This window comes from Pristis pectinata, chromosome 12, assembly GCF_009764475.1.
Source record: "Pristis pectinata isolate sPriPec2 chromosome 12, sPriPec2.1.pri, whole genome shotgun sequence".
Taxonomy (NCBI): Eukaryota; Metazoa; Chordata; class Chondrichthyes; order Rhinopristiformes; family Pristidae; genus Pristis; species Pristis pectinata.
Window position 1 is genome coordinate 29,655,725 of NC_067416.1, and position 26,363 is coordinate 29,682,087.

Consider the following 26,363-nt stretch of genomic DNA (forward strand, 5'->3'; position numbering starts at 1 on the left):
GTTTGCTGCATGTGACACATCTCTGTCACCACCTCCGTGGAGAAATGGAGGTTCCAAAGGCTCTGCGGCTCATTTGGAGACATATTGGGCATACACTTGCTGACTCTTGCTGGACAGGTGCTCCTGGCCAGAGCCTTCTTCTCCCCTCCTCTTCTCCATTACCCTAAAGGGCTGTGGAATAGCCACCACTGATCCCATGTGTGCTAGCCAAAGGCAGTGCATTTTGGAAGGTGTCAAATCTGTCCCAGCCACAGCAATCTGTGTAATTTATATTCTTATTCCATCAATTCTCTCAAGTGAACTGAAATCCTGATCACCCACAAGGTGACAATTCACTGAGGATCCCCATCAGCAGGTGGGGAGGAGGTTCTTCCCTCAGCAATTCCGGATTGCACATGGACAGCTGCATCACCACGGCCTAGTTCAGCAGGAATGGAATCAGATCAGCAACCCACAAAGATCACCATCGCTGGTGCATGAGCAAATGGATGTGCAACAACACAAACCAGTTGGCCAAGCAGCAGTGTCCTGCTAAAAATGCAATGAAATGGAAGCAAATCACCACCAGCAACATCAAAGAAACCACTGCCACCTGGCTCAGTTTCACAACCATGTGGCTTAGGCCTAAGTTCATACTCTTTCAGTTTTGATGTTTTTATCAAGGCACTAATTCAAATCTTTATATAGTTACCTTGCTTTGACTCCAAGGTCTCTGATACGTCCAATTCTGATTAATTTAAGCCCTGCCTTTATGATAAAGAGAATGATAATCTACTGTTCATTTTCTATGAATCAAATAACATATAAATGGTGATATAAAGGATATCTGGCTCCCTGTTCCTGAGATCCACTGGAATGCCCATATGCTGAATGTCAGTATGTTTTGCTAGTTATTAGAATGCGTTTTCTGGAAAGTACTTGAGCTAATATTGACTCCCTAGTACAAGAGTATGTATTTGCATAGTTCTGGATTAATGATTCACATTTTACTTGGATGCTTTAAATATCCAGCAATGATTAATGAATCAAGACATTTCATTCAATTCTAAACATTTTAGTTCCTTGATAATTTTACATAATGACTTTGATGTCTCTGTGAAGGTACAGGTCAGATTTGGGTGAAAGTGTTAATACTTCTTGTTTTTGCACTTCCTTTAATGAACAATGTTGATATTTTAGACTGATTGCTGTACTGGACCCTTCAAATCTACTTCAAACCCATAATCAGGAAGCCAGTAAAATTATACAGTTGACGTTGTGCCATTGGGTGTTGCCCTACTGCTCATTGGCTAACGCTGAGCTGCCCAGGTTCAGCTCAACATAAGAACATAAGAAAATAAGAGAATAGGCCATGGCCCCTCAAGCCTGACAGATCCCATGCTACATCTCCTCTTCCGTGTCAGTTCACCATAGCCCTCGATTCCCTGATCCTTCAAAAATCTGCCTATATCCTCTTTAAATACCCCCGTGATCTACTTCCACAACCCTCTGGAGTGGAAAGTTCCAGAGATTCACCATTCTCTGAGAGAAAAAGTTCTAACGCACTTCAGTTTTAATGACCACTTCCTAATCTTGTAACTGTGTCACTTGGTTTGAGATTCTCTCAATTGTGGAAGCATCTCAATATTGACTCTCTCTTGTCCTCCTGAGGATCTTAGGTGTTTCAATAAGATCACCTCTTATTCATTTAAACTCCAAGGAAAATATTTCCAATTTCTTTGACAGTCGCATAAAGCCTCATGCACAGCACAAGGAGATAACACAGGAGAAACATCGTCATTGTTATAATACAAGGAGGATAAGGAATTATAAAATGATGTAGTAAAGTCTTGTATGAAATATTGTAAACTTCTCTATAAGTTTAGAGCCTGAGTTATACACCACCTGTTGGAGGTAGCTGCTTATGTAGCAAGTATTTTTTTCCAGTCAACCAACAAATAATGTCTAGGTTTCTCTATTCAGCCTCTGAGTTTGAAGCATTTATCTAGACAAATTGGAGACCAGAACTCTGTTCACAAATGTGACCATTGATTTGGAAGCAAAGTAGTAACTTGAAAGTAAAAGCATTATGCCATATAATATATGATGATGACCTGATTTATGTTGATACATATTTTTTCCCATGAGAATATTGTCTTTCAGTTATTATTTTCTCTCTTTGGCAAGACAGTCCAACAGTAAAATTATTGTCCTGGAGTTCCCTCCATGAACACAATCTAAAAAGTTAGATGAGAAATTTTATCTGCTGTTCATCTGGTATTCTTGTAGTTCTGTGTAGAAAGGCTGGCTTTTCTCAGTATAAGTGCCAACTTGCCTCAGGACCTCCAATATGAGTATAGACATTCAAAATTTTCCAGCTGAGTTTCACTAGCCTTTTCTCAGCTGTGCTTTGCCTGATTCCGTTAGTGGAGCTGGGTCTCACTGAGATACCTCACCAACCCATTAACTTCAATAGATGTGTCAGGACTCTGGGAAGAATGGAAAGGGAAAAAGTGAATCTCTTCCTTCTAAGGTTATTTTGGATTTGTTGTTTTTTATTACTTAACAATGTTTTTAAGTGTTTTTAGTTGTGTTGGGGTATTATCAAACATACTTTAATCAGTTTTTTACATTTTTATCATTTCTTATTTCTTTAAAATCACAATAGTGTTTTTGTGGCTGGGCTTCCTATGCTCACTCACATCATTCCATTACATCAGTCAAGGGCAATGCCATCACGTATGGCCTCATCGCTTGACTCTGGGACCACACCGGAGACTGGTGACTGCAGTATATGTCATGGGCCAGTGGTAGTAAATTGGTAAATTGGTTTAGTATTGTCAGAAGTACTGAAATACAGTGAAAAACTTGTCTTGCATACCATTCATATAGATCAACTTATTACAACAGTGCATTGAGGTAGTACAAGGTAAAACAGAATGCAAAATTAAGTGTTACAGTTACCCAGATTTCCCAATCCACCTGGATATATTCATTGCTAATTGCCGACACAGAATTTACTGTTTCAATTCTTCCACACCCTTTATTCACCCTCATCTACCCCTTCTGAACCTGCAGCATTAAGGACCAACCACAATATGGTCATCAAATCTGTCAGCAAGGACAGTATTGTTGTGGTTTGGCAAACTGAGTTCCATGTGGCTGAAGAAAACCTGAATAAAAACGAAAATGCTGGAAACACTCAGCAGGTCAAGCAGCATCTGTGGACGGAGAAACAGTCGATGTTTCTAGTCTGGGACACTTTGTCAGAATAGGGAGAGAGTGAAATACAAGTTAGCTATCAGAAGGAGTGAAAATGGAGGAGGGATGTGCAGAACAAAGGAACTATCTCTGATAGGGTGACTCAAATGGCTTAATGGAGGCAATTACCTGAAAATTGAGCTTCTTTTGTCTGTGTGACGTGTTGTCAAAGAAAACAGGCCAACATGATGAGAGGCAGAAATGGCCAATTCTGATACAGACAGAAACAAACAGTGAGCTACCTAAAGTTGGAGAATTCGATACTGAGTCCAGAAGGCTCAATGTGCCCAGATGGAAGAATAAGGTGGTGTTCCTCAAACTTGCATTAGAAATTGTTGTAACGGTGCAGGAGGCCATGGACAGAAAGGTGACAGTGGGAGTGGGGTGATGAATTAAAGTGACCAGGCAAATGGAAGCTCAGGGTCACCCTGCAAAGTAAACACAGGTGCTCTGGATGTGTATCTGGAAGAGGTCAAAGGTCAGATCTTGGACACCTCCTCATACATCCTTTTGGACCATGATCCCACCACTGAACATCAGGCCATTGTCTCCCACAGTCACAGATCTCATTTCCTCATTGGATCTTCCATCCACACCTCCAGCCTTATAGTCTCCCAACCCTGGATAACCCACCTCTACCTTCTCCCCAGGATCTACAGAGGCCTGTCCGGGCAAAACTCATTGGTTCAGCCTGCTCTTGCCCCAGATAATGTATTTTCTTCCACCTTCACTCCATCCTTTCTCCCCTGGCCGTCCCCTCCCATTTACGTCTATAATACCTCTGATCCCCTCTGTTCCTTTGCCAGTTTTCAGTTTCCCAGTCCCAACCAGATCAATGTTACCAAGGCATTTATTCCCTCTATAATGCCATCCTACACCAGGAAGGTCTGAGGGCCCTCCATTTCTTCCCAAACAAAGGCCCGAACAGTTCCCTTCCGCCAACACACTCATTTGCCTGGCTGAACTAGTTCTCACAATGAACAACTTCTCCTTTAACTCCATTCACTTTCTCCAGATCAAAGGTGTAGCTGTCAGAACGTGTGTGGGCCTATGCCTGTCTTTTTCTAGGATACATAGAACAACCCTTATTTTAGTCCTACTCAGGCCCTTACTCTCAACTGTTTTTATGCTACATTGACCAATGCATTGGTGCTACTTCCTGCACTCACATAGAGCTCAAAAATTTCATTATTTTTGCTGCCAATTTGCATCCTGTTTTCACCTTGACACAGTCCAACTTTGACTCCATTCCCTTTCTAGATCTCACTTAAAACACATCTGTTACAAGCCCATAGTCTCCCACAAGCCATCTCAGTGATATGACCTTCCACCTTCCTATATGTTGTATCTGCTCTGATGATATGACTTTCCACACGAGTGCCTCTGAGATGACTGCCTTTCTCCTGAACAATGGCTTCCCCCCTACCATGCCTGACAGAGCCCTCAACCTGTTTCCCACATATTATGCTCTCACCATCTCGCCTCTTTGCCAGAGCAAGGATAGAGTTCCCCTGATCTGCACTTTCCACCCCACCAGTCTCCCTAACCAACAGAACATCCTTCACGAGTTCGATTACCTTCAAATAGATTCCATCACTGGGCACATCTTCATCTCCCTTCCCCCTTCAGCACTCTGAAAGGAACTTTACATGCAAAGCTCCTGGCCTGCCTTGCATCAACAAATAAGCTGGAGGACTAGAAAAGTAGAAGTCAATTTTCTTTCAGAATGAGGTTGGTTAAAAAGTGCAGGGAAGGTAGGGGAGTTCTCTATTCCAGAGATCTTTGATTCATTCATTGAAATTATCCTTTCAAGTCTAAACTGTTTCAAATTTCTCCCTGATCACAACTCTGTAAGTTTAGGATTGTTATGGAGAAGGAGAAGGATAGATTGGAAATGGAAGTCCTGACTTGGGGAAAGGTTGATTTCAATAAGATAAGACAGGACCTGGCACAAGTGGACTGGATGTAGCTACATCTGCATTAGTCTACATGGGATCAGTGGGAGTCATTCAAAAATAAAATAATGAGAGCTCAGGGCCAACTTGTTCCCATAATAGGGAAGGGCAAGCCAACAAGTTGAAGGAACCCCAGATGCCAAGGAATATCAAAGGTTGAATAAAGAAAAAAAGGTAACATTGGCAGGTTTAGAGAACTGAAATCAGAAGACACTGTAAGAGGGTATAGAATACAGGATATAGTTAAAAAAATCTATTTGGAGGGGAAACAGGGAGCAAAAATGGTATTGGAGGGCAAGATTAAGGAAAATCCCAAAGCATTTATAAGTACACCAAGGGCAAGAGGGTAATCAGGGAAAGAGTAAGGTCCATATTGTACCAAAAATAGCAGTCTGTGTGTGGAGCCAGAGGATGTACTTGAGGTCTTAAAGCAAGTACTTCTCATCTGTATTCATGATGAAGAAAGACATTGCAGCTGAAGAACTCAGAGAGTGGAATGGTGGAATCCTAAAACAAATAGCCATCAAAAAGGAAGGTGGTATTAGATATCTTAGTGAGCTTTAAGGTGGATAAATCCCCATATTCTGGTGGGATGTACCTTCTATTGCTATGGAAGGCAAAGGAGGAGATTGCTGGGCTCTAACAGAAATGTTCAAAACTTAGCCACAGAAGAGATGCCAGATGACTGCAGGACAGCAAATGTGACATAAACTAGATAATTAAAGCCAATGTCTCTAAAATCAGTGGTATGAAAAAAAATCTGAGGGACACGGTTAATTTGCACTTGCAGAGACAGGGATTGATCAGGGATGGTCAGCAGGGCTTTATTAAGAGAATGGGGTGTGATTTATATCTGACTAATTTGATTGAATTCTTCAAGGAGGTCACTAAATGTGTCAATAAGGGTAATGAAACTTATGTAGTCTACATGGACTTCGGTAAGGCAAGGTCTCACATGGTAGGCTGCTCCAAAAGATAAGAGCCCATGAGATCTAGGGCAATTTGGCAAATTGGATCTAAAAATGGCTTGGTGATAGGAGCCAGAGAGTATTGGTTGAGGGTTGTTTATGCAGTTGAAAGCCTGTGACCAATGGTGTACTACAAGGATCAGTACTGTAAGAAATATGTTCATAGATGACACAAAGATTGGCTGTGTTGCTGACAGTGAGGAGGGTGGTCTTTGGCTACAGAATGATATTGATCGGTTGGTAAGATGGGCAGAGATACGGAAAATGGAATTTAATCCTGAATCATGTGAAGTGGTGCATTCTGGGAGGACTAATAAAGCTATTATATACATAATGAATGGTAGGATCCCAGGAAGTACTGAGGAACTTGGTGTACAAGTCCAAGGTTTACTGAAGGCAGCAGCACAGATAGACAGGGTGGTTAAGAAGGCATATGGTGGTTAAGGCGGCACATTCATTAGCTGCAGCAGAGAACTTAAGAGCAGGGAGGTTATGGTACAACTATACAAGTTTTTTCACACAGATGGTATATGGAACGTCAGATGAAGTGGTAGAGGTGAGTACAACTACAATGTTTAAAAGACATTTGGACAGATAAATGACTAGGGAAGGTTTAGGGGGATATGGGCCAAATGCAGGCAAATGGGACTAGCTCAGGAAGGCACCCTGGTCGACAAGGATGAGTTGAGCCCAAGGGTCTGTATCTGTGTTGTAATACACTATCACTGTAACGTTACTGAATAGGTTCCAGTTCATAAAATCTGGACCAGGAGCCTGCTTTACAATCCTGAATACCATACTACCAACCACTGATCTGCCAACAATCCCATCTACCCCCACCTCCCATTCTGCACTCTGGCTACACCTTGCCACACCGACCCTCTTCTGCTCCTATTGCAATGATCACTCTTCCGATCCCAGTTCCCTTTCACTTTCACACCCCACCACCAACATCATCATCACCATCACCGGACCTAGACCTGTTCACTTCATGACCTCCCCCCTTCCCCCCACCCCCTTCCCCATGTGTCTTGCCACACACCAACAGTTTAATATGCCCAAACAAACATTTAATTTCTAGACCCACTGGTGAAGGGAAGCTCCACAATTAGTGCACACGCAAATCCCATTTTAACTAATCCTGTTTTGAAATTACCCACGTGTTTTTTCAAACAATTATTAAGGAGTCACTGAAGAAAAAATATAGGAACAAAATAAAATGTCATGTAAAGTTTACTTTCTAAATAATTGTGCCAATATTTATAGCTCCAATATATCACAAGTAGAATGGTCAATTCCAGTCTCAATGCAAGGTACTTCTGAATTACATAATAATAGAAAATGCATTCCCAGCACTTTTTTTTGCTTTTTTTTCAGATTTCCAGCATCCGCATTTTTTATTTGCTTTCTCCACTACCCATGACTGTCACTGTCGTCGGTTAAAGTCTATTAATAAGCGACCAAGTGTAAAGCATTAGGCTATTTTTGCCCTTCATTTCACTCCAATCGTCTGGCAAAATATTTACCGATTACGTAATGGTGACACAACCATGGGGAAGAACCTTCACACACCCTTTAAACCGAAAACTTCCGCCTTGTGCCAGGAAAACTGGTTATAGGGATCAGTCATTGTGACGAGTGGATCAGGTTGGACACTGAGACGAGTTCTCTGTGGTACCAATGGCCACGAAGTTCCCGACTCGAGAAGAGTGTGAAAGCTGGAGAAGTTGGGAACTTGCAGAATTCCTGCGATTGGTAAGACAGAAGTTTCTCCCACTTCAGAGAAACAAAATGAGTTTAAGTGACCGCTAAAACGGTTTAATTTTATATAGGACTTTGTGTTTGCCCAATACTGCTTCTGCTGGTTTGCAAAGTTTTGAGATGGTTATGTCTAAGAAAATGCAGTAAAACTTAAATATAGTCCTGGTATTCCAATGAATCTAGGAAGTATTGCAAGGCTGCGTGGCTGTCCCGTAACAATTGATCAATTTAGTATAGGCAAGGCTATCGCTTGCATTGTTGCAGATTAACGCAAAACTTTAGTTGACAACGTGCATTCCACATAGTGGAAACTTAAAGCGAATCTGTTAATTATGTAAATTCCTGTCTTAACTATAATGTTTCGTAACAGTGTTGCCTTATAATTAAATGTGATTGCTTTTGTAATATTTTAACCTGTTAATCTTTGAAGTTAACTGTTTCCTAATTCTGTCTTTATACACAGAATAATTTATATGACACTGCCATTGTTGTGGAAAGGCAGCGAATATCTGGTGCAATATTTTTGGTAAGTGAATGGATTGTACCTTGCTTTGTTTCATGAAACTGAACTGATGTTTTATCTCTTATGGATATGGTATTCTAACATTGATGGGTGGAGTCTTAAATTTGCACGTGCCCCATACATAGTAAAGCATGGTACTTCCTATCTCATACAAACTTTCATTGATTATGATTTTACAAAACAACAAAACACAGCTGAGCAAATAAGAATTGCACCACCCTTTGGTCTTTAAACAACCTAACATTTCCCACTTAAAAGAGTCAGGGAAAGGGTTAAATCTTTCTTCTTTAAAAGTTTTATATTGATTACCACATGGCTTCCTCTCTAAATTGTGAATTTAATGGAGGCAGACTTCCAACTTTTATACAAGCAGTAAATTCTGGAAACAGCAACATGGAGGCAGCTCCTGCTGAGGAAGGAATAGAGGGTTAATACTTAGCTAAAAATGACCTGCCTGAAATGTTCCCCTTTTTCCTCTCAGCATTTTCTGACTGGCAGATTACTTCCAGCAGATTTTTTTTTCATTTCAGATTTTCAGTATCTGCAATATTTTGCCTTCAGATTTGTAGCTTGTTCTACAAGTTATAGTGAGTTACAAATCAAACACTGTTAATTATGCAACTTCTGTAATGGGCTGCCAAATTGCAACAACTGCATTGCCAGTTTTATACCTGGACAGCCAATCAAAAACCCATTAAAATTACTTGAAATGGATTGCATTCAACTTTTCAAGTTCAACTCATTACCATTGTGCAAGACCCAAAACACACTAGTGTCACTGTGGGGTGACACTATGAAATTTCTGACAGATCAATGAAGTTTCTGAATAATCTAATCTATCACCAATGGAATATCTGATATGTGGAAATAGAAAGGAAACAGAAAATGCTGGAAACACTCTGCAGGACAGGCAGCATCTGTGGTAAAAGAAATAGAACTAATGTTCAGCTTGAAGATCATCGGAGCTAGAAATGTGAGAAAACAGTTTAAGGGTGGAAAAGAGATGGATATGATAAAATGAATATTTCCAGGGTTGTCACGGTGTTGAAGCCATTGAACTGATTAATGAAAGGGGGAGGGGGGAGAGAAAGAGAGAAGGAATGTATAAAGAGGTGAAATGCAGGACGGATCCATTGCAAGGAAGTGAAAACAACAGAAGAATGTTGGAAATGCCCAGCAGATCAGACAGTTTCTGTGAAGGGAGAGAAAATGAATTGACTAACCTTGCAGTACAAGTGGCCAGTTCAGATACAAACAGAGAAATGAGTTACCCCAAAATATTGAATTTAATATGAGGTGCCAAGCTTAGAACAGTGTTGGGGGCCACTGACTGGTGGGAAAGTGCATTAGAGGCTGGCAACTGGAGGCTCGATGTTGTAAAAGGCAGGTCGTGCATCTCCTGTGAGAAGGGGAGCAGTTGGTGGAGATGGAAGAAGGCACCAAGGAGCCATGTTGTAAGGGAAGGAAGAGGAAAATGAGTCTGGTGGTGAGATCCTGTTGTAGATGGTGGAAATTGCAAAAGGTGATCTATTGATTGCAGAGGCTGGTAGGGAGGACCAGGGGAATACTATCCTTGCTCTAGCTAGGAGGTGATATGTTGAGAGCAGAGGTGCAGGAAATAGATGAGATGCAGTCACAAGCTCTGTCACCTATCATAGAGCGGAAGACATTTCAGGATACCTGTGTGGAAAGTCTCATCAACAGAGCAGATATTTTCTTGTATACATATTCAAGGGCATGTCACGCTGAGCCAGCACTAAATTGCACATCCCTCGTTGCCTTTGAGAAGGTAGTGGTTAGCTGCCGCCTTGAACCACTGCAATCTTTGAGGTGTGGGTATACCCAAAATGCCGTTAGATCCAGGATTTTGAGCCAGCAATGGTGAAGGAACTGCAGTAATCTTCCACATCGAGGTGTTGTGTGGCTTGGAGGGCAACTTTCGGTTGGTGGTATTCCCATGCTTTTGCTGCCCTTGTCCTGTCCTTCCAGCTGGTAGAGGTTGTGGGTTTGGAAGGTGCTGTCTATGGAGTCTTGGTGAGCTGCTGCAGTGCAGCCTGTAGCTGATACAAACTGCTGCTACTGTACAACAATGGTGGAGTGAATGATATGATAGAGATGAAGGAAATGGAAGAATGGAATGGAGTTCTTACAGAAAAACAGAGTGGGAGGAAGTAGAGTTGAGACCAGTGTGGGATTCTGTGAGCTTGTTTGTCACTGACCAATGCATGAGACAAAGACAGAAAGGTCCAGAAAGTGAAGGGAAGGTAGACCACATCAAGGTGAAAGCAGGGTGTATATTGGCAGCAAAGTAATAAGATGTTTAAGTATAAGAAGTTGTTGTTGAACACAAAAAAAAAAGTTGAGTGAGGTGGCCTGAGGAGGACTGAAATGAGGACTGTTTTATATATTCCACGAAGTTGCAGGCATAGCTTGAGTCATGACCAAGAACTACCATTTTACTTGAACTTCAAGTAATTAAATGCACCTGAAATTTAACAATAAAAAAGGCTAGGCACTCTAATGTGTTTGCCTCTTCAGTTCGGGGGCAATTAGGGGTGTAAAAAATAAATATTTTCATGGCCATTTCTAGATCCATGTCAGGATAATGAAATGAAATTGCCCTCCTGACAGTTTCATCCAGGAACAACAACATTTGGGTCATCATGTCTATGTCAGTTTTTAGGAAATTGTACACAATTGGCCCCTTGCTCTTTCCCCATAGCCCTGTTTATTTTCATTCCTCTAATTTTAGAATGCTGTTAATTCATTCCAATAAGTTAACATCTGTCTTTGAAATGAATCTGACCACTTGCGGCAGATCCATAGAAACAAGAATAACCGATGAAATTGGAAAAGGTGGAGGTTCATAAGGAGGTAAAACTGTCCTCGAGAATAATAATTCTGAGAGTACAGTTTGAAGAAGCGACTCTGTTACCTCAGATGAAAAAGTATACAAGGACAAGTATTTGGTGATACAACAAGATTCAGTTTCCTCTCGGCTAATTTTAGCAAAAAGTGCTGGTCAATGACAAAGTTTATTGGAGGCGTTTAAAAACCTACTTGTAAATTGGCCAGCAGGGCGTTCTGAGGATGGAGCCTCGGGCTCCACCTCCTGTGGCCAATTTTCAGCTCGCAGCCTGTTCTGCTTCACAGGATGCCTGTAGTATCCAGGCTTCAAGATCAATTTGTCTTACTGAACCTTAAAAAGCAAATGCAGCCTTGGGGGAAAGAAAAATGCAGAGGGCAAGTACTGGTAGTAGATTTCATGGGGCTTAATTATGGATATATACTTCTGGCAATGTTTCCAAAAAATGGATGACCCCATGCTTATAAGTGTGATTAAATGGTGAAAAAAGTAACTGTGGACTCCTGGAAAACACAAGGAGATACAACTTACGGCAATGAAGGGCAGAATTAAAGGGAAGCAGAGGGATCTGGCTGAGCACCAATTTTTGAAGATCTTGGGGCATGTTCAGAAAGTAGATGATGAAATATATGGGATCCTGGGTTTCATAGAGTGCAAAAGCAAGGACATTATGTTTGATCTTTGTAAAGCAACGATTAGACTATTGCATCCGATTCTAGTCATCACACTTTAGAAGAATGCAAGAGGCTAGAAAGGGTGCCGAAAAGATTTACAGGAATAGTTCAGGGGTGATGAACTTTGGTTATGACAATTGACCAAAGAATCTGGGATTGTTCTTCCTGAAGCAGAGGTGACTGAGAGCAAATTTGGTAAAAGTGTACACAATGGACAGAGGTCGAATATTAGGGAGAATATGTTCCCATTAGTGTAGGACAGGACTAGCAAAAACAGACAAACTGATTAGTTAAAAACTGCACAGTTGACACAAGGGAAGTTTTTTTTTGTGTGCTAGCATTAATAATTTGGAATGCACTGCCTGATAGTGTGTTAGATGATGATTCAGTTATGGCTTCAAAAGAGAATTGGATAAATGTTTGAAAGTAAGTAATTTGCAGGTCAATATGGAAAGAGCAGTGGGGTGGACTGGCTTTTCACTCCACAACACTCCAGTACAGACTTGATGGGCCAGTTGGTCTTGTGTATTACAATGACTCCATGTTCTATTCCATCACTCAATGTCCAAACTGCTTTGCTCAGTGATCTCCAGAGAATCCTCTTTCTTTTAATGGTTTTACCACTTCCTAAATGTAGATCTATCCTTAATTGACCATAAATGAATCAGTTAACATCATATATCTTTTTATAACTCTGCTATTCATATCCTACTAGTTAAGATATCAGCTCAAGTTCAGGGGTATGCTGTCAATTCCTGTTTGTTCCCTTTCTGCAGAAATTGACACACTCTGCCCCTTATCTCCTGATGCAACAGTGTAGCCTAGGGAATATAATAATGAAACTTCTTTCAGTGCAGAACTGAATATTCATAAACAAATGAATATTTTCAGCCTTCTAAAGGCCGGTTATGTTTACACTGGGCAAGATATCATGTATGCCATGGTTTGAGCTGCTTTGTTCAATCGTACACCAAACATACGAAGCAGTAATGTGATATTATGTACTTAGTGCAATTGGTATAATTTCTGTCTAAATATCATTAGAGAAATAATGAGCATTATAGTGTTAATCTATTCACTAGGTCTTTTTACCTAATGTGACAGCATGACCTTTAACTCAGAGTTTCCTATCTTATCTTGAGGTTGTAAAAGCCTCACTTCAACATCAAGGTGTGAGACTAGTTGCCGAATGTCCACAGATTGCTAACAACTCAACCATTTGTGACTCTATTCAAGACAACTGCCCATCTTAAATACCTGTCCTTCGCCGATTGACCTCCCCCTTCATCGTGGTGAAATCTCAAATAGTTAATACCTCAGAAGTCTTTTGCTCAAAATACAAATAAGAAATGATCAAGTCTCGTCTGTGGTAGAAATAGGCCAAGTATGTTGTCAGCTTATAAGCTGCAACTTTTAGAGCAAGATCTAACAATTACTGGACCTAACAAAGATCAAGTCATTTGATAGTTTTAGTGATTCATTTATACTTCTTGTGGGTGAGACCTTGTGCTTTTGTTTTTCTAGTTTTCACTGAGTGCAACCATTGAGCTCTGCTTGGACTAGCTCAATGATAAATTAAGAAGCTGGTTTATTTTGCAACATTCTTAAAAATAACACAGCAGATCTTTTTTTAAACATCCACAATGCTTCTTATAACAGCAAAAGCAGATAATACTGTAATACATGATGGGCAATGTGGTTACTTCTTGATGTATTTCCTTTCAAGTCAACTTCTCATCAGAAATCCAATCTGCTTTAATTCTGATCTCTAAGCAAAATACTGCAGTTGATAATAGTATTGGTTTATTATTGTCACATGTACTGAGATACAGTGAAAGGCTTTTGTTTTGCATGCCATTCAGATAGATCATGCTGTACATAAGTACATTAAAGTAGTAAAAAGAAAATGGAATGCAGAGTCTAGTGTTGCAGTTACAGAGAAAGTGCAGTGCAGGGAGACTAATGAAGTGCAAGGGCCACGATGAAGTAGATTGAGAGTTCCAGAGTTCATCTTTTAGCGTATGAGGTATCTGTTCAAGAGCCTGATAACAGTGGGATAATTGCTAGACATCCTCAAATAAAACAGAAAATGTTAGAAGTACTCAGCTGGTCAGTCACCATCTATAGAGGGAGAAACACTTGTCAGTGGCCCTTCATAAGAACTGGGAAAAGTTAGAAATAAAACAATTTTAAAGTTGCACAGAATGTGGACAGGGCAGAGGGCAAAAGTGGAGACCAAGAAAGGTGAAATAATACACATGGTAGCAGTGCTGCTGAAAGAGGGTACTAAAGGCTATTGAATAACAACCGGTATATCTGGGAGAGATATAAATAAGAGATGAGTAAAATCTGAAATTATTGGAAGAGAAGTAGAAGGGAGAAAGCTGCAAAAGTGAATTAAAAGCTCATAATCTGAAACTGTTGAGTTCGTGATTACAGGATATTTATGATAGGGAAATACAAAAGTGCGACACTATTGAATGTCAGAGTTTAGAGGCTATGCCTTTCCTGATCAGAGATAGTAATTTCCCAGCATTTGTCCCACACTAGTGCTACGTACTAATTTGTCCAAATTTGGGTGCTGCCAATGTCAAACTCCAGACCAACTGCCCAGTTTGAGAGGGCTGTGAGTGGAGATGAACATTCAACAATTGCACTTCTGATCAAGAATGTTCATCGACAGTGGGGTTAAACGTGGATGCTCCAAGTTCTTGAAGTTTTTGCAGAAAGCCAAGATTTCCATAATAGTTAATGTTTGATAAACGACCTTCATAATGTATTATGGAAAAGGACACCAGTCAGTAGTAACGTGACTAGGACAGAGGGTGGAAAAGATTGGAAAGTTTATAACCATAGCATTACCTGATCCAGAAGCAATTATGTACGTCTTCTGTGCTATTACAAAGAGGAATTAACAGCCAGCTTACTTGTCACATGCATTTCTATTTTGCAGTGTGGAAAATCCTAAAGTGAGGGATGTCCACTCAGTGATATTTCTGAAAACAAGGGTAATGATCCTATCAAATCCATGGGACTCGTTTTCATATTAATATCAATCCCTGTTGACCTACTCGTAGAGCATTAGAAAGTGGAGAAGCTGATGAAAATAGTAACACCACAGCTCCATCCCTCACCTCTCTGCTGAATCTGCAGTTCAGCTCCCTAAACTCCCTGAGATAAATTTATCATTTGCATCTGTTGAGCTACACCTTTGGATAATTTTTTTTTAACAACTTCCCTGAGTCACACAAATTATCTCCCTATATGCTACAACTTGTGTCACTTAATCATACAAAAAGTGGCTTCATTCTAAGGCCCTTCTTCCTAATAGTTCTTAATGCTAATTGTGCAGCAAGAGGTGTGATACAGCTAGCAGCGGTGCCTCCGTGCTCCAGAGTTAATGCCTTTTTCTTGTATTTTTGATGAGCTTTATAGAAGTCCTCTCTTTGTAGAGTGGCTTTGCAGTTAGTTGTCACTATGCCCATTCACAGTGATGACGACCATGGGAAATATTTCTTGACGTTTGGAAGAGGTTGTGAAGGAAAAGTCAAATGCCAGGATAGCATAGTTATAATACATGAGGAGAGCTCCAACTACTTATCAATTTTCTTGCAAATGCTTTCCTTTTTGACCACGAGCGAAGCCTGGGATTGCTCAGGGAAGCAGTGTCTAGAGTTGCAGAATAATTCTTGAAATTATCTCTGATCAAACTCCCTTGCAGCCTCGGCAATGCCAAAAGTCTAACAAGGTCACTTTAGCCCTGAACTTTGTTCCCAAACAGACAACCTCAGCAGCATCAGTCAGCAATTCTTAGATAGATTAAGCAGATAACCAATACAATGTTTAGAAGAGCAAGGAAGCTAATTGCCTTTCTCCATGGACAAACAAAGAACAAGAGGAAATGCTGGAGTTTGTCCAGCTAGCTGGGTTTTGTAAAAGGCAATGCAACTGATGTTCAGCTATAGCCTCAAATGTTGCTGCAGATAATAAAAGCTCTTCTATGAACTGAAATGGCTATTGCTGAATTAACATGCAGCCATATGCTCAGAAAGATGTGCATAAACTGCCAGCCAAGAATCAGGATATCCTCATCTTAGGGCAGTTCATGAACTTATTTGATCAATGATCTACCTACTCTGACTGTGGCCTACATTGCCTGTTCAGCGACATAGTACTATTGCAATATGGGTTCACAATGGTGCAGACATCCACTGGAGCCATCACTCTGCACTGAAGCCATGCTGAAGGAAAGGTTCTGATGCTCTGACAGATGTGGGGCTGGGAGCATCCTCCAGTACGGTCCTGTAAAGTACTTCCTGCATGCTCTGTATCTTCACACTTCAAAATATTGGCGTGGATCAATGTGAATTTCTGAACATCACCAAGAAGAAGAGTTACCAGTCCTGTTAGCTGCAAAACTACTTTGACAGCAAAAAGAACTGCCTTCATTTTCTCACAGGATACATAATTATCAGATCCAGTTGACATGACTAGTCTTCCCTCAGTCTTTCCACTAGCCCAGGTAAAAGCAATCACCTAACCTGCATTGGCATAGCAATCTACCCAAGCTGTTCCGTGCTTGTGCTATAACATGACAGCTGACATTTATTATCCAACATGGGATGTGCCTCTACCTGTAAGTATTGTGCTGTAGTGCCCAAGGGCAGCATATCCCCTCAACCATTCTTCCACCATTGGAAAGGAAAAAAGACATCCCTTCTCTGATAAACTTGCTGCATTAACCTTTCTACGGCTTCTTTCTTAAACTATGCTATTTTAATATCAGCAGTATTTTTCTATTCACTCTTTTTGTTTGAATATTAGCAGAAATCTATAATAAAAATAAATATTATTTCCCTTCAAGGAACATTTGCATTCTTCCTCTGAATTGCAAATGGGCAAATTGGATGTGGGAACTTCTTCAAGTAGTTCATGCAAAATGCTGAACTTAGGAACGCAGCAAGTTGAATGTGTTCTAGGCCGACAAAAAAAAATCAATTCCACCCTATTTGAGTTTTGTTTGCTAATTTCATACTGGGTCAAGGGTAGCAATCTCTGTTAGTAATTTTCCAGACTCTTTTATCACTTCATATGGCATTTATTAATTGTGCAACTGTTTATCTTGTAATGTTAGTGAAAAGGTTTAATTAACAACTATGAAAAACTTAAATGTGCTGTGAGGTGTGGAGATTCTGACCATTCAGTTAATTTTGTTAAAATATAACCTCCACTTCTACCCTACCTTCTGGAACCATGCAGCTTCTAGTCTGACACTTTACATCTCATTGTCGTTTGTGGTACAACTCAAAAGTTGTCCCAATTAATCAACCAAGCAGATGAGGTTGAAATTGGGGCATTAATTAATTTGGAGTTATGATGGTTAAAATCTGCAACTGAAAATGTGAACCTTTTTTGAAATGAGGCTTATTTCATATTGCTTCTCAATAGGCCAATAACTGCTCATTCTGATAAAACAATAACTGATTAATTTTCAGATAGTCAATAATAAAAATGAAACTTTTGGTTTTTACAAGGTAAAATAGTTCTGCATCTTAACACAAGTAACCTTTCTACAATTGTAAGTACTGCTACATACGGGAGAGTTGCCCTATGTATATGTTCCACTTGCCACTGCAATTAGAACCCTGGTAAAGCAGTACTAGGATATTGACCAACTGGGTTGGAGACACGTCCAGGTATTTAGAAGTCCTCTAAGTTTTTGTTTGTTCTTTGGGCCATTCTGAATTCCACTTTCTACATGGGGCGGGTGCCCAGTCCAGTGACATAAACGATTTCTTTCTGAGGAATTCTGGACAGAGCAAAAGGAAGACTAAAGTAATAATGGGAATTCTGTCCTATCATAATCCCAAAGTGCACTAACATTTTGACCCTAATATGTCAGGACCTGCTGGCTGTAAAGTTTCTTTAAACAACGTCATCAGAGTCAGAGAGACCTACAGCAGCCCTTTGGCCCACTGTGACAGTAAAGCACCCATTTGCATTAATCGTGCACCAATCCCATTTTATTCTTCCCACATTCCCATTAACTTGGCTTTGCCCCTCTTTCACCACCACCACCCCCCCCCTCAGGTTCTACTACTTACCAAGGCACTAGGGGCATCTTATAGCAACCAATAAGCCACCAGCCCTCACACCTTTGGAATGTGGGAAGAAACTGGAGCACCAAAGAAAACCCACTTGCTCACGGAGAAAACTTGAGGTCAGGATTAAATCTGGGTTGTTGGAACTGTGAGGCAGCAGCTCTATTACCTGTGCCACTGTCTTGCCCCAATGTTGGTCTGGAGTATATCTTGAAATGTATTCAACATGTGCGGAAAGTAGATAACCTGAGCATTGAGAAATTTGAAAAGGTTCTTTTTCTTTCTGTTAAAGTATTCATTGTTTTGCTTCACTGGCAAAAAAGTTTGTCACTAAATTTTGACCAGTCAAACTCATTGATTAGGTGGCATAATATTAATGATTCTGATCTTAATACAGTTAGAAAGCTGCAGGAGGTTCCTGATAAACAATGAACAGATAAAAGGAATGGTTTCCTCCATAACAAGCCTAAAGGGGTGTTGCAAATGCAGTTTCTTTTTCAGTTATGAAATGTCAAAGACGAATGTGGGCAGGAGGTGTTCCATTTCATTGGATGGTTACCCAGTATTGGATTAGGAAGGAGCAGTACCTCTGGGATGGGACCAGTGTCTTAGTGGAAAGGATGAATAGTTTCTCAATCAGGCTTTAAACAGAAGCAGGATCAAGTGAAAATACATATGTCTGAAAGAGAAAAAAATAATATGATCAGGAAACAAACAGGGTTATAAAACAGAATAATTGGAGAAAACAAAGTGGCAGAAGAAAAATAGACTTCTTTAACAGAATGTTAGAAACAGAATCCATTAGGACTGAAATGAAAGAAATAATGGTATAACAGAAACTTAATATGAGAAAGGACATGACAGAAGAAATATGTAAATATTTGTATGAATTAATTTGAACTGTATGGCCAGAAATTCAATAATGTGGCTTATGCATTCCTGTTCTTTAGCATCGATTTGTGTAAAATTGATTGCAAAGTATGATCTGTAAATCCTGTATAATGAAAGATTCAGTTCTGTGAGTCAAACAATGAAACTCCCTGAACCTGCAGAAAGAACATAATCTGGACAAATCCAATGCCCAGATTATCAATTGCTCTCTACTCAAAGAGAAGGAAATCTAGTCCATTGATGTCATCCTTTAAATTACAGAGGGGTTACATCACAAAACCCTGCATTACAAAGGGGTTACATCAAACATGCTGCCACTGTAGGCATACTTAGATTCTGAGGGTTTTTAATTAGATGATAGGTCTGCCTTTTCAAATATCATGCTGAAATCCATGTGCACATTGCTCTACCCTGATTGACACTACTTGTTGCCTGCTATAAGAATTCAATCAATTTAGTCAGACACCAGTTTCTTTTTATGCTGACTGCTCTTGATTAACCTATGCCTCTCTGAATGCTGATTTCAGAATTTTCACAATTTTTCCACTGATAACTAAATCTGGCCTGCAGTTACTCCGTCTTCTAATCGCTACCAAAGGAATTTTGCAGCTTCCACCTCCCAAGACATTTTTCCTTGCACTATTTTTGCTGTACTAATTTCCTTCCTGATTTCCTTTCTGACCATTTTATCCTCCTGCAGGATTGAATGCTTGATTTCTCTTCATAGCCTTATTCCACACTATATGTTTCTCAATATCTGGTAAATCATAAAACCATTGAACTGCTTCAGCCCATCAAGTCTATGCTGCAGATTATTGTCTCTCAAGTACCTATTCATTTTTTTTTTCAAGGCACTGATTAATTCTATTTTCACCACCTTTTACAGGGAGTGAATTTCAGATCCTATTTGATAAAATTGGCCTTGTCTAATTTAAAACATTTACTCAATCCATCTATTGAGACTTTCATTGCTATGCTAAATCTAATTGAAGTATGAGAACCTCCTCCAGAATGCTCTCTCATTGCTCACCTGCTCAAGTTCATTCCCTAAAACCAAGGTCAGTTCTATCCCCACTCTTGTTGGTTGCACTCAGCAAGTTAGGCACCATCTATAGAAAGCAAAGTTAGGTTTCAAGTCAAAGATCATTTATCAGAAGGGTTCTCATTAACTCCACTTTGCTTTCCAGAAATGCTGTCTGATTTGATGGGTGTTTTCAGCATTTCAGTTTTTATTTCAGATTTCCAGCACTAACAGTTTTTTGATTTACATAATCCATAGTATTAATTGGGGGTGGGGGGGGGGGGGGTGAAGGTTAAATTTTTTGTGGGTTCCATGAAGAGAACTGGGAAAGTCAACAGGAAAAGAAATTACTGATATCCAAAGTATTATAAAAGTATGAATGTTTGGGGCCTATAAAACATTCCCAAGAATATTAGGAGTGTTACATTTTGTTCCTCAGTTCATCCCATATTGCCTCATTTTTGAGCTTTCTACTGCATCATTCCTCCTCACAGCTGCAATTATTTCCTTAATCAATATTGTCACAGAACTTTTTCATCCCCTCCTCTCCATTTTGTCTGAAAACTCTAACTATGGATGTTGAGCTGTCATTTCCACCCAGCATTGTCATATTTCAAGTATTGTCTATTTACCATATTCCCACTTGCCCATTCTGTGCCCTTAGTTCATCACTATTATTTCGGAAAGCACTTGCATTAAAGTCAAAGTAACCAAGCTTTGTGATATTCTTTTGTTTTCCCCTTTATCTGCCCTTTCTCCCTTCCTTTCAAAATTTGTTCACTAAATCCCTACCTTCTCATATCCAACTCTGAAACTGATGTCAGATTCCCATCCACCTGAGTTTAAAGCCTCCCCAACAACATTAGGAGGATATTGGTCCCAGCCCCATTTAGAAGTGACCCATCCAGATTGTGTAGGTCCAACTACCCTAAAACCTGTCCCAATATCCCAACAACCTAGAGATCTCCTCCCAAACAGTCTCCTTAGTTGCATGTTATTTGTACCTTCCACCTACTTCTGTACTCACTGTCACGGTAAGTCTTTGTCCTGCAATTTCACTCTTACTCCCACCTTCTTGTAATCTATCTGCAGGACTTCATGCCTCTTCATGAAGTCCTGCACTTGTACTAATATGAACTACAACCATTGGCTGTTCACCCTGCCTGCTCTGAATGCTCCACAGCCACATAGTGACCTTGGCACCAATAAGGCAACCCACTGTCCTATGGTCACAGAAATCTCAACTGTCCTTCCTCTGCTCCCCACAATTGAATCTCCTATCAATGTAGTTTGCCTGATCTCCATACTCCTTTGTTGTGCAGTTAAATTACCACACAGTGCTACAGACTTTGTTCTGGCTACAATCCCCGAGGAGTCATCCTCTTCGCCAGTATGCAGACCCGAGTACCATTTAGAGAGTGCAATACCCTGAGGGTCTCCTGCACCACCTGTCTGGCCCTCCTGGTGTAGTTGTGCAGGTGTTGGCAGATTAACTTTGTTGCTGCGCTCACTAACCTTGACTATGCAAATAAGGTCAGAAAATGTTTTCAAGCAGTGGAATTGGGTCATTGAGTTGTATAGCATGGAAACAGGCCCTTCGGCTCACCGTGTCCATTCTGACAACCATGCCTATCTATAATAATCCCATTAGTTCCATAACCTTTTACGCCCTGCTCATACAATTACCTATCCAGATGCCTCTTAAATATTATTGCTGTTCCTGCTTCCACCATCTCCTCTGGCACCTCATTCCAGATACTGGCTACTCTTTGTGCGGCCAATTTACCACTCAGATCTCCTTTAGACCTTCTCCTTTCACCTTAAACTTATGCCCTCTATGTTTAGACTTCCCTACCCTTGTAAAAAGACTGTGACTATCTACCATTTATCATGTAACCTCTCAGCCTCTGCTCCAGGGAAAACAGACCCAGCCTATCCAATCTCTCCTTATAACTCAAGCCCTCCAATCCAGGCAACACCCTTGTACCTACTTTCTGCATCCTGTCTTGCATAATCATATCTTCTCTGTAGTACGGTGACCAGAACTGCACACAATAATCCAAGCAGGGCCTAACCAAAGTTTTGTACAACTGTAACATGGCATCCCAACTCTTGTACTCAAATGCCTTGGCTGATGAAGGCAAGCATGTCGTATGCTTTCTTCACCACCCTGTTTACTCGTGCTGTTACTTTCAGGGAACTATGTACTTATGCCCCTCAGTCTCTCCATTCAACAACACTCCTCAGGGCTCTGCCGTTCATTGTGTATGTTCTGCCCTAGTTTAACTTCCCAAAATTCATCACTTCACACTTGTTTAATTTAAATTCCAAATGTCATTCCCTTGCCCACTTTCCCAGTTGATCTATATCGTGTGGTAACCTCAGACAACCTTCTTCGCTGTCCACAGGTTACGAATGCCCAACTTATGAACATTGTTACATATGAACGAGCTTCCATAATATTATTAAATTCAAAAGTCCAACAAATATACGTGTTCATTCCTACAAACGGCAGAGCTTGTTTCCTCTCTTCACTTTTAGTAGTTCTTTCTTATCAGCCTTATCTGCTTTTAGTACTGCTCATTACAATACTATAGAGGAATTGGTTTATTATTGTTGCACCTACTGAGGTACAGTGAAAAACTTGTCTTGCATACTGTTCATACAGATCAATTCATTACATAGTGCACTGAAGTAGTACAAGGTAAAACAATAACAGAATGCAGAATATAGCATGGTATATGGTATGCTACCACATCGAGTGATTATTATGTACAAAATCGACTTATTGATATATGTAAAATCAGAATCCACTTGTTACCCAGGGACAACCAGTACCACCAATTTTGGTGTCATCTGCAGACTTGCTAACTGCTATTTATATTCACATCCAAATCATTAATATGTATGATGAACAACAGAGGACCCAGCACTAATCCCTGTGACACACCACTGGTCACTAATCTCCGGTCTAAAAAATGACCCTCCATTGGCACCTCTGACTCCTATCACCAAGCCAATTTTACATCCAAATGGCTAGCTTGCCCTGGATCCCATGTGTTCTATTATGTGGACCTTGTCAAAGGCCTTGCTACATTACATGTAGACAATGTCCACTGCCTTGCCCTTGCAAATCCTCTTGGTCACCTCTTCAAAAAAAAAAATTTCCGAACTGGTCCTTGCCTTTCCAAATGCAAATAAATCCTGTCTCTCAGAATAACTTTCCCACCACTGATGCAAGGCTCACCAGCCTGTAGTTTCCTGGCTTATCATTACTGCCCTTCTTAGCTAAATGTTCAGCCTTTTATTATATCTTCAAGCCTTCCAAACCTTGCTTGTGTCTAAAGAAGACACAAATCTCTCAGGGCCCAAGCAATCTCTCCCTTGCTTCCCATGAAATCCTAGAATACATTTGGTCAGGCCCTTGGAATTTAACCATGTTTATGCATTTCAAGCCCTCCAACACCACTTCCATTTGTAATGTTAATATGCGGTAGGGTATCACTGTTGCCTTCCCTGAACTCCCTAGCTTCCATGTCCTTCTCCACGTTAAATACAAATGAGCAGTATTCATTTGAGACCTTGCCCATTTCCCGTGGTTCCACACATAAATTAGCACACTGATCCTTAAAGGTGACCTATTTTCTAGGGCACCTACCCTTTTACTCTTGAAATATGTGGAGTTATTCATGATTCTCCTTAATCTTATCTTCCAGGGATATCTCCTGGTCCCTCTTTTTTACCTTCCTAATTTCCTTCTTGAGTGTACTACCTCGTACTCCTTGAGGGATTCATTTGATCCCTGCTGCCTGTATCTGACATCAGCTCTATCAGATAGTTTAATGATATCACTCTCAACAAATGAAGTAGTCATTTCGGTTCACAACTTGCACTTAAACTTGCTGGCCTTGTTTCAGATATCATTCAGGCAAACAATATGGAAAACACTTGGTGCGGGGGAACTGCTAGACAGCAAAATGAACCTAAAAAAAACACCACATTTATCTGTGTGATTTGCGCATGTCTCAAGAAATGCGAGTTGAAAAAATAAAAATAGACAAAATTTGTTGTCTCTTTCTTATTTTGTATTTTGTTTATTTTTTGCGCACAAATTCCATAAGAGCACATTTTATTCTATATCTCGGAATTTTGGATAGTGGTTTTGTGAATTCCATAAAGAAGAATTTCCATAACCCGAATGACCATAGTACAGGAGTTGCCTGTATCCTGTCAGGTGGTGGGATATTAAAAAGAACAGATGGAAGTTAAGTGCATGAGCTACATCTAAACAGAAGCAATCATGATATAAAATGGTTTAAGACAAAAACTGTAGTAAAATAGAAGGTGCTTTGGATGGACTTGGCAAGTTAGGCACCATCTATAGAAAGAGAAACAGAGTTTTGTTTCAGGTCAAAAATCCTTAATCAGACTCATCTGATGAAGGATCTTCAATCTGAATTACTAACTCTGTTTTACTTTCCAGAGATGCTGCCTGATCTGCTGAGTGTTTCCAGCATTTTCTGTTTCTATTTTCAGACTTCCAGCACTGGATTTGTAAAGCAAAAAAACTGCATAGTATCTAATTGGGGAGAAATAATAGAAGCTGATTGGTATTGGTTTATTATTGTCACTTATACCGAGGTACAGTGAAAAGCTTGTCTTACAAACTGATCGTACAGGTCAATTCATTACACAGTGCAGTTATATTGAGTTAGTACAGAGTGCATTGAAGTAGTACAGGTAAAAACAATAACAATACAGAGTAAAGTGTCACAGCTACAGAGAAAGTACAGTGCAATAAGGTGCAAGGTCACAACAAGGTAGATCATGAGGTCATAGTCCATCTCATTGTATAAGGGAACCGTTCAGTAGTCTTATCACAGTGGGGTAGAAACTCTCTAAGTTTGGTGGTACGTGCCCTCGGGCTCCTGTATCTTCTACCCGACGGAAGAGGAGAGAAGGGAGAATGTCCTGGGTGGGTGGGGTCTTTGTCTTTAACTCTCATTGTCTTGGTGTACCAGCCAGCATAATCAGAGTTCAAGGAGGGGAGGCTGGTGTCCGTGATGCACTGGGCTGTGTCCACAACTCTCTGCAGCTTCTTGCAGTCCTGGGCAGAGCAGTTGCCGTACCAAGCCATGATACATCCAGATAGGATGCTTTCTATGGTGCATCGGTAAAAGTTGGTGAGATTCAAAGGGGACAAACCAAATTTCTTTAGCCTCCTGAGGAAGTAGAGGCACTGGTGAGCTTTCTTGGCCGTGGCATCTACGTGATTTGTCCAGGACAGGCTGTTGGTGATGTTCACTGCCAGGAACTTAAAGCTCTCAACCTCAGCACCATTGACGTAGATAGGTGCATGTACACCACCCCCTTTCCTGAAGTCAATGACCAGCTCTTTTGTTTTGTTGACATTGAGGGAAAGGTTATTGTCATGACACCATTCCACTAAGCGCTCTCTCCTTCCTGGACTCCGACTCATCGCTGTTTGAGATATGGCCTACAACGGTGGTATCATCTGCAAACTTGTAGATGGAGTTAGAGCAGAATCTGGCCACACAGTCATGAGTGTATAGGGAGTAGAGTAGGGGGCTGAGGATGCAGCCTTGTGGGGCACCAGTGTTGAGAATAATTGTGCCGGAGGTATTGCTGCCTATCCTGACTGATTGCAGTCTTTTGGTTAGAAAGTCAAGGATCCAGTTACAGAGGGAGGTGTTGAGCTCTAGGTCTCTGAGTTTGGTGACAAGCTTGCTTGGGATTATTGTATTGAAGGTAGAGCTGTAGTCAATAAACAATAGTCTAACATATGTGTCTTTATTGTCCAGATGCTCCAGAGCTGCGTGTAGGGCCAGGGAGATGGCATCCGCTGTAGAACTGTTTCACTGATAGGCAAATTGCAATGGGTCCAGGTTGTCTGGTAGGCTGGAGTTGATGCGTGCCATGACCAACCTCTCAAAGCACTTCATGGTGGTGAATGTCAGAGCCACTGGTCGGTAGTCATTGAGGCATGTTACCTTGCTTTTCTTTGGTACCGGGATGATAGTGGCCGCCTTAAAACAGGAGGGAACCTGAGATTGAAGCAGGGAGACGTTGAATGTGTCCACAAATACTTCCGCCAGCTGATCAGCACTAGATCTGAGCACGCAGCCTGGGACACCATCTGGGCCAGGTGCTTTCCTCGTGTTCACTCTCCGGAAGACTGATCTTACGTCCTCCACTGTGATCACAGGTTCAGCTGTGTTGGTGGCTGTCAGGGTGGATGATGACAATCCACTTCCCTTCTGTTCAAAACGTGCATAGAATGCATTAAGTTCTTCAGGAAGGGATGTGCTGTTGTTAGCTATGCAGCCCGGCTTCGTCTTGTAG

At 40.7% G+C, this 26,363-nt stretch overlaps 1 protein-coding gene across 3 annotated transcripts in view; it reads left to right on the forward strand.

The window, feature by feature from the left end:
• Positions 1 to 7,779: 7,779 nt before the first annotated feature.
• blnk (B cell linker) overlaps positions 7,780 to 26,363 on the forward strand; it is a 161,015-nt gene continuing 142,431 nt past the window's right edge. For all 3 annotated transcript variants that reach the window (XM_052027908.1, XM_052027909.1, XM_052027910.1), the window contains exons 1-2: positions 7,780 to 7,918; positions 8,388 to 8,450. In XM_052027908.1, the coding sequence (XP_051883868.1) occupies positions 7,844 to 7,918; positions 8,388 to 8,450 (138 nt within the window). In that variant the 5' untranslated portion in view covers positions 7,780 to 7,843. The remainder of the gene's footprint in view (positions 7,919 to 8,387; positions 8,451 to 26,363) is intronic.